Consider the following 14,936-nt stretch of genomic DNA (forward strand, 5'->3'; position numbering starts at 1 on the left):
AGGGGAGAGGACAGAAAAAGGCACACTTAATGTGCATGGCATTGAGAGATAGCCTCTGTGTGGTGAAATTGGGGTTGGGGAAGAGCAGAGGGTGATAGGTACCACCCATTCTCACTAGATAGCCCTGGGCCTTAATATCTTCACTCTCTGTCCCCTCATTCTCCAGGGTCCAAGAAAGCATGAGAGGGGGCAATGGCATTAAAAACATTTTAAAATTTATTTTTATTCCACGTATATGGATGTTTTTGCTTGCATGTATGTCTGGCTTCCTCTTGGCCTTGGAGGCCAAAAGAGGGCATCATATCCCCCTGGAACTAGAGTTACAGACAGGAACCATGTGGGTGCTGGGAATTGAACCACGGTCCTCTGGAATAGCAGTCAGTGCTCTGAGCCACTGAATCATCTCTCTAGCCCTGCAATAGCATTTGGCGCCAGGATTGAACAGAAGCCCTGAAAGAGAGTCCCATGTCTCATAGTCCTAATAAACAGGAAGCCAAATGGGTCTTTCAGAGTGGGGTTCAATAAAGGCTGCGGGAGGTCAGTCCAGTGCATGGGAAGGTAGTGAAGGAAAAAGAGTGGGGGAGGGGAAAGAAGAAAGACTGTGATTCCTGAATGGCCATGATTAGAGTGTGCTTGGTAGAAGAGGTTCTGTCTGCCTAGGTGATAGTCGGCCATCTTGGGGATTTACTTTTCCCACTGAATGGGAATGATATTCTTGTCCAGACTGCAGGATGGAAGGATATGAGAGCTCAGGCAGAAGGCTGTAGGGAATGTGGAGCACAATCAATACAATCAGGAGCCAGCATCTGCCTAGGGTATGTGAACGACAGTAGAAAGAACACAAGAGGGAAGAGTAGAGAAGACACCCATGGAAGAGTTTGGGTTCTCTGCTTCCATGAGGTGGCCCACACCAGACCTGTGTGTTGACCTCATATGCTTGGCTAGGTGTTAGTCTGTCCTGACCTCTTCCTCGCTCGACTCTGAGCAGGATTTCACTCCTCTCACACAGGTTCTTCTTCTGCTCTGTGGCCTCAGCCGTAGTCGCCCTGCTTGGCGAGATGGTTATCTTGTTGTACATCTTCATCCAGTACTTTGTCAACCCCAGTGAGCTTCGCACAGACCCCCGGTATAAAGGTACCCTTCTGACGCTTAGGGACTGCTTCTACTTGGTTCCCCTGTGCCAAGGGTTAGGCTTCCCAGCCTCATCCTCCATGTTCCCTCACTCTCCAGTTGACCTGAGCTCATCTGAGACCTAACATCCAGGGATTAGAGTGAAGTATACCCTGACCCTTCTGTCCTTTCACTCGGTCTTGAGCACCTAGACAGTGGAGCCTTTAGCAGTGCTGGGTGAAGAAGGCAGGAGCTTATCTTGTAGGACACAACTACTTGTAGAGACGAACAGCAGAAAGTGGAGCTATTACATTGAACCACAGACTCTGAGGGGAAGCTGAGAGATTCTATGGAACAAATAGGTCCAGAAGAACAAGTCCATGGCACAAATGTCTGAAATAAGAGAGAGAAGGAGTGGGCTGAACATGGCATCCAAAGTGTCCGAGTCCTGACCCAGACCTGAGGTAGCACATTATTTGGAAAAAGGATCTTTGTGGATATGACTAGGAATTCTGAGGTGAGGAGCCTGTCCTAGGTCCCTCATGTGCCCAAATCCAATGCCAATGTCCTCAGGAGAAGCAAGAGAAAGTGCTGAATTGCAAAGGACCTATGAAGGTAGGAAGTGGAGGCTGGGCCATATGACCACAAGACCGAGAGGGCCTGTGGCACTCAGAGCAGGAAGAGGATGGAAGGGCTATCTCCTGGAGCCTCAGAGAGAGGATACTCTGATTTTAGGCCTGTGGTTTATAGATATGAGAGAATTACTGTACTGTGTAAGTGCCACCAGCTTATGGCTATTCTTCACAACAGCCCCAAGATACTGACCCAGATGACTGAAGTGGGATGTTCCTTTGCTGGTTATCCTATGGGCCAGGGATAAGCCGCCCGTCTCTGCTCTAAGCACCACAGGCATTTGCCCAAGTCCTACAACAAGAGATGTTAGGACTTGTATGCCACTTATCTCAGGGCATCCCTGGAGCCAACACGACAGGAAGTTCTTTTAAGAAAGGGCTCTATGAGCTCCATGTGGAAGCACCTCGGCTGCTGCACCCCCTGTAACCATTTAGAACTTCTCGGTGCTCCTGAGCACTCTCTGGAAGCCATTACTATGGCCTCTTCATTAGTAACATTTCCTTTCCTAAAGACTCGCCATGCTGAGCAAGCAGAGAAAAGGACAAGGAAGAAAAGAGGGATATTCAGAGTGGTGTTGACCTGGCTAGGGCTATTGACCACAACATCAGATGTGGTGCAGGGAAGTGGCTCACATCTCTCCTTGGAGCAGACTTGTGGTTCTGAGTGTGGGTGGCAGTCCCTTCCTGGCTTGCCATTCCAGGACCCTACAGAGTCCATGGCCTGAGTTCAGAATCTCATGGACTGGAGTTTATGCCATCACATTTTAAGTTGGCATCCCATGGCCCAGCCCACAAGGCAGTATGTAGTATTCTCTTTTCAGATAACATACCTAGGAGTCCATTCTAGAAAGAGCTAAGCACTTTTCTGGAATGTGATATGGACCAAGATGCTTGGGTTTGGAGTCTAGTCCTCTACTGTTTTGTCACACAGAAACCCCTGTGGTTTTCATCTTGAGGGCCATGGTGGACAGTGCTCAAGAAATGCACCAAGAGGGCTCAGTTTTCATTGATGTCTATCAGGTGATTGATCTGAAATAAAAGGTCAAGGCTTTGGGGAGGAGCAGGAGAGGGACTGGCCAGTGGGCCCATGGGACCCATAGTAGAGCAGGGCAAATAAATACAGGGCAACAGTGCATCAGTTGGCTGGCTGTCCTCACTCACCCTAGCAACCTCTGTCGCTCTGCTTACCTGACTACAGGTGCTGCAGTTTGGGTAGGTGCTAGATGCACATGTTTCTTTGTCTTCATAGAGATCAGCTCTGAGAACATATGGCTGCTGTTCCTCCCACTGTGGCCTGTGCCTGTGAAGATCCCCCTGGTCCTTTTCATCGCGGTGGTGGTACTGCTGCTAGCCATTGCCAGCTTTGTGCTGCTTGGGCACCTGCTCCTCTTCCATGTCTACCTGAGTATGTACCCACTCTAGACTTGCCACTTTAGTTCACTTGTTTCAAGGTAGACAGTGCCTTGGGAAGCCTTGACAGACATGAGTTCATAGACAAAGGACAGACTACAGGAAGGAGATACTAAGAGAAGGTCAGCAAGTCCAGCAAGGAACTGAGCTCATGTTCAAAAGCCTGCAGAAAGCACAGGAGAGACTAAAACAGAGACAAAGGAATATGACTATAATGCAAGAATAGGCCATTAGGACCAGGAGGATTTAGGAGAGTACCAAGTAGAAATTATAACAATGAAACTTAAGCTCAAGGGACTGGTTTTCCTCATCCAAATAGAGCCAAAGAGGAGTCTCTATATCCACAAATACGTATCAGATACCTGGTTAAGATCCTCTGCCTAAGTAAGTGTTTCTGTTGAGTTACAGCTACTTCTTCCCCTGGGCATATGGTTTGTGCTGTGAGAACTGACCATGAAGCCATTCTGGTCTCTGGCAGTGGTAGGCCAGGCTGGAGGGCAGCAGGGCCACTCCTGCAATACTGGTGTCCTGCAGGTTGACTTACCCAAACCCCAAGACTCTGCATGTGGCTGTGAGGATATTGCCTGGCAGAGTGCTGACCTCCTCCCATGGAAAGACCTTACATATATCCAATGGTTCTTACCAGCAGCCTGAACCTACAGAGCATGCTTCTTAATCTGTGAGTGTGTTTCTTAGCACACATTCCTGACTTCAGTGTTGTAATCACTTAAAACTTAGACTCTTCTCCTCCTCTTCCCCTTCCCCACTTTCCCCTTCCTCCTCCTCCTAATATAGTGAAAACCCCTGAACTAAATCTTGTTGGTGCAATTTATGCTTTAAGGTTTTTGTTAGGAATGGCCTGGTTCATTTCTATTTACTTGTGCTTGTTTAGATGTATTTGTAGAGTGGGGTAGAACAAAGTCTCAAACCTACATCAACTGAGCCTATATGTTTCAACAGAACACCATGTGCTATTTTATCAGTAACAAGGCTGGGAGGGCACCTCATATTCCCTGTGACTTAAACCCTCAGAATGGTGCACCTTTTGGGTTACCTTTAAAACTCTCCACTGCTTTTATAAATAGGAATTTATAAAAACAAAACATTTATTTCTAAGTTTATCTAGAATGTTTTCTCTCATCTAAATGTTTTCAGATTTATCAGTAATGCCACCTTTCCTAGCACCTGACCTCAGGTGGAACTCATTTTCCTCTTTATCTGATTGTCCCCTTCTCTCAGAGTTAGATCCAGCAGCTGGTGTCATTCTCAGTGCTTCCTATGGAACCTACACCTGAAGATTACTGGGGCCCATACTGCCTAGGAACACAAATTTGGTGTTAGTCACTTTTCCACCACTTCATAGTAAGGACTTTGTGCCTACCATGTGAGGCACAATGTTGCCTACCCATGTGGGGGTCAATTCTGCATCTGTGAATGAGGTTTGAAGGCACCCACATTCTGGTAGAGAGGGGAACAATGGCATTGAGGCACATGGTTTGAACAGAACTTTATTGAGACATCCTTTGTGGACATCAGACTGCAGTGAGCTTGGAGAGAGGTCTGAATGTTCTGAGTCCAGAATAGTGAGCACAACAGGCTTCTTCTCACAGAAGGCCCCTAAGAGGGATTGTGTCCCCTGAAATATGCCAGACACCATGACCTGCTTTGTTCCACCTTTGCCATGTATGAGACGCTCAGCAGCAAGGACCCAGGAGTTATCAGCTGTCCCTGTCTATACTCTTTTATATAATAACTCTTTAAGACTAGGTTCTGGGACTGCACAGTCTAACCCACACGTGAAGCTACCAAAACTGAAGCTTCAGAGCTTAAAATGTGCACCTCTTCCTCCTCCATCCCCAGAACCCCCAGGAGGCCAGACAGTCTGGGTGTGTTCCCTGTTGCTCATGTAGGCTGAAGAACAGCCTGAGGACATGCTGACAGCCACATCCTGAGCCGTAGTGAATCTCAAAGACTCACCCAGAACTTTTGGGGGCCCTAGACATGTCATGTTTCGCTGGTGTCAGAAGTGTTGTGTCATTGACACTCATAGACCCAAGCCCTGTAGAGCCACACGCTTCCTGAGGAGTGCCAGTTCCAAGATTCAGTCAAGATTTTGGCTCCCAGTTCTCTCATCTTCTACCACCATGCCTGCCCTCTCAAACAAGCTTCATAGACAAAGATACATCATAGCAGCTTTTGTCATGACCAGAAAGAATGAGGAGGCCTCACACGACCCAAGAAAGGCAGACATGTGCTGTGATGCCCTGCAACTGTCCATGACATCGTTACCTGGCTCTGTGAATGTAGACTTCAAGCTGAAGACTGAAGAAACCAAGAGCTCCATACAGGGAAAATGGCTCCACAGATGGAGAGGAAGGCATGGTGCAGAGAGCCCTGACTGAATCTCTAAGGCCCCAGCACTGGGCCAACATATGCAGAAAGGAAGGCACAGACAGGAACTTCGGCTATGGCATCTCTGACTTGACTCCCAAGACAATTTAGACTGCAAGGTGACTTTTCTAACCTGGAATTCCTCCACTTTTTTTTTTTTTTTGAGACATCCTTGGCTTGCCTGGAACTCACTATGTAGACCAGGCTGGCCTAGAACTCACAGAGATCTGCTTGCCTTTACCTCCAGAGTGCTGGAATTAAAGGTGTACACCACCACATCTGGTTTCCTTCACTTCTTGACAGCACTTCAAGCTTCAAGGTGTAAGAGACTGACCACTTACTAACTTTTGGCCCCAAGACCCTTGATGCTTAAAATGACTTGTTCATAGTATTCAGGGTCAAGGCCTCTCAGGAAAGGGTTGTTATGCTGCTATACCAGCTAGGGGAAAGTGGCAGAGGCCAAGAGAATATTGCTCAACCCTCATGCTGTGAGGTAATGCTCCAGTGCCCTCAGCAATCTGCTTTCTCCTCCCAGAACACTAACTAGGACTCACTTTCACCTCTCCTCTCCAGAAATGTAACCAAGATATGTGATGGCCAAGGTAATCCCATTGGTTTGCTGCTCTGAAGCCAAAGGCCTGTGAATTGGCTGGAAATGTGTGTGGGGTGGCCACAGATCTAGACTTCTGTTCTTGTAGCTGCTGATATGGGCTGGCTTTTTTGCTCATGGTGAGCTGCAGTATGCCTGCACTATTCCTTAATGATGGGTAGGTGATTCATAGAGAACCAGATTGCTGGCTGTACTTCCTGAAGAATGGCATGCTTCCTTTTGTAACCTCTGAGATCTCAAGTTACGAGCATCCATGTGGATTGCCCTCTATGAAGCACCACTTTGAATATTGGCTGGAGCTCAAGGGCCCAATGCCCAGCACGTGTGGAAAGCTAATGTGCCTGCAATAGAGGGATGAGGGTGTGCACGGTCATGCTGGGGGAGGAATAATGTGTTGAACCCAGTAGAGAAAGGATAGGATCCATACACTGCCAGAGCTGGCTGTTGGTTGGTGCCTGGTCACCCTAAAGGACACACAGGGACATTACTCAGTTTTGGATGTGCTCATCAGTTGGCTTGAATGGCATTTCCATAACTCCTGGAAAGAAGGAAGGTTTTAATTAGAACGTTAGCAAGTGCAGGCCCACAGGCTTACTCTGACATGGGTGCTAGAAGTTGATGAGACTGGATCACAGTTAGGTGGGCCAAGGGAGATTCATCACTCCAACATCACAAAGCAAAGTTCTGTAGAAGCTCTGGGTTGGGGGCAGATAGGGCTCCTCAGAAATACTTGTAAACTGTTGTGTGTTGATTTTGAAAAGTCAGACCCCTCCCTAGAAGCACAGAGCTGAAATAGGCACTTACAGCTCTTTTCTCAAAAATGCATCTGGTCTTCTTGCAATAACCCAAATTGCTTTTGCTAAATGTGGTTGCCAAAGTCTCAGCCTGGGCTGGGGTTGCTTGCTATGCCTCACATTTGTTGATAGCCCTGTGTTCTCTGAGGCAAAGCACCTAAGGTGAGGTGGCTGCATGGGGTGGGGGGAAGCAGGAATAGGGTGGTAGGCAGCCGGCAAGGTCACCTCAGGGATTCAGCGCTCCTACCAGCAGGACTTCTATTGCCTCTAGGCAGCTACTGCTCTGAAGATGAAGGCTTCTAGAACCCTTAGACAGAGTAGTCTTCCCTTAGCCTGGCCTCTGGGCACCATCCCAGGAGGTTCTGGAGTCGTCTGTCAGGATGCAGAAAGCAGGGGACTCATGAGAGGTGCCACAGTCCAGTTCCTCCAGAACACCCACCTCTGAGCTTAATTAGAGGCTTTGCTTTGGGCAACAGGGAACAGTTAGGTCTTGTCACTCACAAAATGTGCAGAGCATAGCTTGTCTGGTCTGAAATACCTGATCCTCCTGGTCTTGGGACATGCAAGGCAGGGCAGTCACTCCCTGGCAAGGTGGACTGCATGTTGCACATGGGATACTGAGTGACATTATGCATGACCCTGTCCTTTTCTGCCCTTCCCTTTGCAGTTGCCAAGAACCTGAGCACGTTTGACTACATGGTGCAGACCCGATTCCAGAGGAATTCACGTTCAGCAGAAAAGAAAGAGCCACCTCTGCGGAAAAAGGGGAACCTTTCCCAGGTATGCTGGTCCTTCTGTGTCATGCTCACAGACCCTATACAGGGTCCTCCCAGCTTTACACCGAGTTTCATGGTTGATGCTATCCTAAGACTCACTGGAACTTTGTGGTGTGTAGAGTGTCTATAGACACAGTATTTAGTGTGTGTGTCTGCATAGTATATACTGTGTATGTGCATATGTGCTCATGTATGGTATGTGTTTCCATGCGGTATGTAATGTATGTAGTGCATGGTGTAAGTCTAGTTTGGTTGTGTCAGTGTATGATATGTGTGTCTATGTATGGCATATAATGTATATATGTTATGTGAGTAATATGTGATGCATGTGTATGGTGTGTGATATGTCTTTGTGGTGTGGGACGTTTTTGTGTTGTGTGTAGTGTGTTTATGTGACACATGGTGCATTATGTGGTATGTCTATTTGTTGTATATGGTATCTGATGCATCTGTGTAGTATATAGTATGTCTGTGTCTATGAGTTGTGTTTGTGTGGTATGTGATGTGTATGGTATGTGGTATGCCTGTGTGATGTGTGGAGTATATGGTGTGTGAGGTGTTGGTATATTTGTATGGTGTGTCTATATGGTGTATTGTGTGTAAGGTGTTAGTATGTTTGTGTGATGTATCTATGCAGTGTCTAGTGTCTGGTATGTGGTGTATGTGGTGTGACTGTGTGGTGTGTGAGTGTATTGTGTGTTTGTGTGGTATATCTGTATGTTATGTTGTGAAGTATTTCTGTCTCAACCACATTCCAGGTCAGACTTCATTCTCAGGAGTAGTTAGCCAATACAAATCAGACTCCATTTCTTTTTTGGGTTTTTTTTTTGTGTGTTTTTTTTTTTTTTGTTTTGTTTTGTTTTGTTGTTGTTGTTTTGTTTTGTTTTGGTTTTGTTTTTTTCGAGACAGGGTTTCTCTGTAGCTTTGGAGGCTGTCCTGGAACTCACTTTGTAGACCGGACTGGCCTTGAACTCACAGAGATCCACCTGCCTTTGCCTCCTAAGTGCTGGGATTACAGGCGTGTGCCACCACCGCCTGGCTCTTTGTTTTTGTTTTGTTTTGTTTTGTTTTGTTTTGTGTGTGTCTTCTTTTGTTTTGTTTTTAAGAGAGAGAAAGAACATGAAGCTGAGGGGAATCTGGGAGGAGCTGGGGGAGAGGAAAGAATTTGATCAAAGTATATTGTCTGAGATTCTCAATGAAAACAAAACAAGAGGAGGAGCAGGAGGAAGAAGAAAGCACACGCACTCAGATCACAGAGGAGGGAGTAACCCATTGAGTGACACCAGGAATAACTGGATACTGAAGCCAGAAGTATCAGCACAAGAGAAGACTATAGTGAGGCAAAGATATTCAGTAAATATAGGCAAAAACACATACAGCATCATCAAACTAACCTGTTGTGAATGCACACAGAGGATCGATTGTACACCGAGAGTAAATGTGTGAATTCTAGAAATGCATTTGTTTAACATCTGTAAATAAGTTATTGTAATAAAATACTATGGGATAAGGGTCAAGAACCTTTTAATCATATCAACCCATACAGAAAATAAATGAGGACTCTGTTCAAACCCTACTTCTGGTTAAAAGAAAATACCCACAGCCCAAGACTAAAATGAAAACTATGAAGAGCTTATCAGTCTGTCATTTTCATGGTGAAAAAGTGACCCTTGCCCTCTAGCTGGGAACAGGCAAGGACGTCCACTCCCACCACCTTTGACACACTAAAGCCAGTGCAATGAGAGCTTAAGGCATACCGTGAACAACAGGAAACTGTTGTGGGCAACATAACCCTTAAAAATGTGCAAACACGTAGCTTAGCAGCTTTACAACAGCCATGCACCAGATGGATGGAATAAAAGCCCAGAATTACCTTCCATTTCTGATCAGCTTGTGCTGAACAAAGACAGCAAGGTTAACTGGAAAGAAGTGCTGGCTTCCCTGCCTGGCCCTGAGCTGAATATACCCAAGACTGAAGACCATTTTGAGTTTTTCTTTATTCCTGCAGAAAATCCAAAGCAACCACAGGTCTAAGTTTGAGAATTATAACATTTATAGAGAAAACAAAATCTTCATGGCCCTGAACTCAGCAATTTCCACCAATACAACAGTAAAATCAATGTCTAGATAAATGATACAACGACATGTCTGAAATATAATCAATTTTATTTTCAAAGATTGTCATTAAGAAAATGCAATGGAAGCCATTGTCAAGGTGTTTCTAAACCACACACTTGTGCCAAAAATACTAAGAGCTTTCTGATGAAATGGCCCTAAATCTGATCAGATCCTTTGCTGAGGAGAACATGGATTGCAAGGGTAGACGTCATTTGGTAAGAACATAAGATACCCACACATCCAATAGTTAACCTCCTCCAAAAGGCCTGACAGTACCAATGTTAGTGACAAGACTGAGCGACCAGACAGCTCGTCCCAAGGAGCAGAAGGTAAAATGGGATTACAAACTCACCAGTGGTGAAAACAGCAAGTGGTCCTCAGAAAGCTGCACAAATACTGCCACCCAGCCAGCCGTCAGGCCCTCTCCCACTCAGCCATGGAGAAAGGAAGACACGTGCACGTAAAAATGGTTCTGAGGGAGAGTGCTGTTTGAGGAGGGAACTGTTCCCATGACGACCTCCCTAGGTGCAATCTCTCAGAATTGAAGATAGACTCTAGTTGTGAGCAGCAGGCAGGCAGCCCACCAGAAGTAGCTTCTTGTCTCACTTGTGCATTTTCGTTTGCTCTACAGGAAAAGAGTAACAACTTGAGCTGGTCTCAGGCCTCACCAAGGTGAGTGGCAGCTTCCTAGTGGTATTTTATCTGAAAACAGCTATTGCCTCTTAGCTCAAAGGGCTTTAGAAAATAGTTCATTTGTGGTGTGATGTTTTAAATGATGGAATGACATAGTATAAATTACGGTTGCTTTACTTAGCTTACTGACATCCATAGCTGTTTATGTAGTTGTGCAAACTGAGATATGTCCTGCACAGCTGTACTAGTGCATAAAATAAGGCTGCTTCTTTGTGTGCAGGCATGTTCATGTGTGCACATGTGTGTGGAGGCCAAAGATGGATGTCTTCCTTGGTTGCTTTCTGTCTTATTTTTTGAGACCTAGTATCTCTGTGTCTATCTTTGTCTCTCTATTCCCCCAGCCCCACCCCATCGGGTGCTTTCTGACTTAGCTAGGTTGGCAGGCCAGTGAACCCCAGTGCTGAGATGACAAGCATGTGCTACCACAGTCAGCTTTTTCCACGAGTGCTGGGGATGAAATTCATACCCTCACGTTTGCAGGGCAAGAGCTTTCCTACTCAGCTGTTTGCCCAGCTCTGTCTGTTCATATTATACATCCATGTATAGCCACGCAGGCAGTTGTGTACCTATCAATCTCTAACAGTGTTTGGCTTAGATTTTAAGATCCTGAGAGTCGGAGCTTGTCATTCAATTCCATCTTGAGTCAAGGAGACATTGAGTAAGAATGCTCCCTAGTGACAGCTCTGCCTGAAAGCAAGGCACATGCCACCAGGAACATGAGACAGAAATTGGCCCTAACACAGAGGGGAGACGTACATTTTATAGTGTTCTCTGTTCTCATGAAAAAAAGTTTTGTATAGCCAAGAAAAATTGTAACAGAGACATGGTTGCACACACTAACTGAATGTTCCACCTTGGCTTTCTGTTGTTCTTTGCTCCTCACACCATAAGCCCCAAAACATGTGCTTTTTGAGGAGTTACCATACGAAGTATTTTTCAGACTTGTGGATGTTGCATTTTTACTCTCTCATCTCTGTCACCACATCTCTAGGGTCTACTAACCCAAACTAAAGGAAGAACATTTGCTTGAGCCTCCTCAGACAGATACACATATGCAAACCCCTATCCAGCCCTCAGTCATGGTCCCCCAGCCAGGACACTGCAGGTGACTATGTCTTCTGAGCAGGATAGGAGTAGCTACTCTGGGTCCTCACAGGTTAGTGTCCTGCACAAGGCGGCCCTATATCTGAATCGTGGCTTCTGTAGCTTCTTCCCGCTGTCCAAGCCTCAGGGGACTCTGTCATGAGCACAGGACACTATTCTTCTGAGGGGAAAGACATGGTCTCTCCATGAAAGGCAGCAAGAGGTGGCAGGCCAGAGGTAGGGACAAAATAGGAGATTGAAGAGAGAATCTCCACTCGTGTCTGTTGGAGAGAGGATACATCTCCATGACTCTCTGAGAATCAGCATTAGATACTCCCTTTTCTTGAGGAAAAGCTGGTGTTTGTCCAGAGAGGAAGAGTGAAGAGGAACAGGCTGGCCCTGTGGCCCCTTCCTACCCTCTGTGCCCAGGAAGTTTTTATCTTACAGAGGCTTCCCATTAGTCAGCCCATTCCTCCCTGCAGTTCAGGCTCAGAGGTACTCCAGTGCCCCAGGACATAACTGAAGTTTCACACTTCATTCATGCAAATACTGAGAGTTGCTTTAGTTTTTCCATCTATTGGTTAGTGAGAACAGCTTATTCTGAAAAAACAAAATAATTTTCTTTTAAAGAACTAACTTTTTGGTCTAAATTGGCTTTCTTAGAAACTTGATTGGCAATACTATTTATTGTGTTGCCAAATCATTGGGAATGTTGGTTTGAAATGCTGCCTAATGTTTTAAGTGGACTTCTAGAGTCTCTCTCTCTCTCTCTCTCTCTCTCTCTCTCTCTCTCTCTCTCTCTCTCTCTCCTCTCCTCTCCTCTTCCTGGAAGGCTGGCAAAACCTAACTGTGGCCATGACTATAGCTCCACTTCAAACCCAAACTACTTCATTTTATTTCTGATTACCAAGTAGATGCACATTATAGAAAAATTTGGAAATTACAAAATTTTATAAATAAAACTTATTTCCTCACCCAACTCTCCTGCCAGAGAGCATGGTTATTGTCTTAGTCCTATGTGGTACTGCACCAGTCACAAAGCACAAGTAAGTATCCATGGGATATAGGTTATCAATTACAGTTATTGATTCGTGGAATATTCTGGCCCCAACTTCACAGAGCACTCTTTCTAATGGTTGGTAGACCATTTACTGGGAATATTTCCTCTAGTATCTGTATCTGTTGTGAAATAGTCCATGAAATAGATGGATAGAGTTAGGAAGCAAACAGGAACAAAGAATGGGACTTTACATAGGAAGAATGTTCTTGTTTGACTTTGAGGGAGTTCCGGTCAGCTGCTGCCTTCCATGTGGTTTGAATTGGTTTTCTCCTGCTGCAGAAGGCATTAGCACAAATTCATTGTCTCTACACACAGCTGGGTTCTCCAGTGTCTCAGGCAGCATTACCCAGAGGGATTGAGGAAGAGTCTGGCTAAGTACGTTCAGGAAGCTTCTGGAATTTACTTTTCCTGTCCTTTCCTGCTTTCACCCTCAACACTGGCTGGCAACATGGCTAGTGCCATCATTCTCCTATGTTGAGTCTCTGAGTTCTTCTGCCTTCCTATGCCTTAAGGTGGTTACACTAGAGCTCCCTGGATACTCCAGATCAGCCTTCTATGTTAGCTTGCTGGATCTGCTGCAAGAAACTCCCATGAGTTGGAGATGCTGGGGGTGCACAGGGTGACCTTCTGTCCATTTGCAAAGACTGAAGATTAGACTTGGCAAAATAGAGGTCTGACATAGGGCCCAAGCAGTATGAGGATGTACCTTTCTGTGTATACCACTGGCTAGAAGTCAGGGCCCATCACACTAGAATCCAATCATGGATTCCCACTGTTTAGTACGCATGACTACAGCCCCAAGATGCTGGTATGAGATTCTTTGGCCTCAATTATGGGGTCTCCCCCAAGCTGATGTGTCTGTTTTTCCTCTTCAGAGTGGAGTCCCAGAAGTTCCTGTTGTCTACTCTTCCACAGCAGCCAAGTATGTGTTTCACGGCTCCAGCTCCAAAAACAACTCCACAGTAAAGGTGACTATAGCGTGCTGACTGGGGCTTCAGGACACAGGCCGAAGTCACCTGTAGGTCCACAGTTCCCCCAACCTAAGGAGAGAGCACTGCACTGGACTCCTATTTGGCTGACATTAAGTTTTACAGTTGTGGGGTGGTACTCAGGGGCTAACAAAAGTGAGAAACAGATGGAGCAGCAGAAATTCTCAACCATAAGGTGTCTGGGGGACAAGAGGAAGTGGGGGTAGAAAATGAAGCAAGAAAGTCAAACCACTAAAACTGAAGCAACATTTGTAGATGTTAGTGAGGCACACCGGAGGCTACAATTGTAGCATACATCCAGAAGTAAGATTTACAGTTAACTGATTAAAACAGATGGTTAAGTGGCCAGCGATGTCTCCTGATGTAAGGGCACAACTTACAAGTTTTTTATTTGATATGGTACAAGATTAGCATGAGGAACCATTTCTAATTTGAAATTCTGGACTTTCACAGGGCCAGTGACATCTTAGGATGGCAGTGTCAAGCTGTCAGCCCAAGATCATGAGGAGATGCCTCTACTCTGTGGTACATGATGCTGCTGAGCTGTGCTCTTCAGTAGAGTGTATGTGTTATATGTATTTTGGACTTAAGATATCTTCAATTTATGATGAGTTCCTCAGAATGCAAACCCCATTGTCATTCAAGAATCATCTATATATAAGAATGTTAGCAATGATAGAAGCTAGGTGTTAAGTACATATGAATTTTCACTTTCAAATTTTCTAGATGTTTGAAAATTTTCACAATAAAATGTTGAGATATGAATTGGTAAAAATAAACATGGCAAAAGTTCATGTGTTATGTTGTGTATAATATGGTATATAGTGTGTGATGTATGTGTGGTTGTTTTGTGTGCTATGTGGTGTGTGATACCTATACTATCACTGTATCTGTATGGTATATGGAGAATTGTGTGTCTGTATAGTGTTTGAGGAGTCTGTGACGTGTCTGTGGTGTTTCTGGAGTCTGATGAGTGATGTCTGCTGTGTGATATCTATGTGGTGTGTGATATGTCTATGATGTGTCCTGTGGAGGGTTATATGTGATGTGTGTTATGATGTGTTTGTGTCTATGTGTTGTATAATGCATCTGTGAGGTGTGTGCTATGTCTATGATACATCTGTATGTGTCTGTGTGGTGCATGATATCTAACATTTGATATTTGTGGTGTTTCTGTGTGGTATGTGATGTATATGGTAAATGTATCTGTGTGCTGTGTGGTGTGTCTGTGGAGTTTGATAAATGGTATATCTGTGTGGTGTGTGATGTG

At 45.3% G+C, this 14,936-nt stretch overlaps 1 protein-coding gene across 1 annotated transcript in view; it reads left to right on the forward strand.

Moving 5' to 3' along the window:
• The window catches only part of LOC118596033 (palmitoyltransferase ZDHHC11-like), a 28,740-nt gene extending 14,282 nt beyond the window's left edge, over positions 1–14,458 (forward strand). The window contains exons 5-10 of the mRNA XM_036206723.1: positions 1,010–1,134; positions 2,992–3,147; positions 7,615–7,727; positions 10,473–10,513; positions 13,553–13,645; positions 14,120–14,458. Of these exons, the coding sequence (XP_036062616.1) occupies positions 1,010–1,134; positions 2,992–3,147; positions 7,615–7,727; positions 10,473–10,513; positions 13,553–13,643 (526 nt within the window). The 3' untranslated portion in view covers positions 13,644–13,645; positions 14,120–14,458. The remainder of the gene's footprint in view (positions 1–1,009; positions 1,135–2,991; positions 3,148–7,614; positions 7,728–10,472; positions 10,514–13,552; positions 13,646–14,119) is intronic.
• The last annotated feature ends 478 nt before the right edge of the window (positions 14,459–14,936 follow it).

The sequence above is a fragment of the Onychomys torridus genome, chromosome 15 (genome assembly GCF_903995425.1).
Source record: "Onychomys torridus chromosome 15, mOncTor1.1, whole genome shotgun sequence".
NCBI lineage: Eukaryota > Metazoa > Chordata > Mammalia > Rodentia > Cricetidae > Onychomys > Onychomys torridus.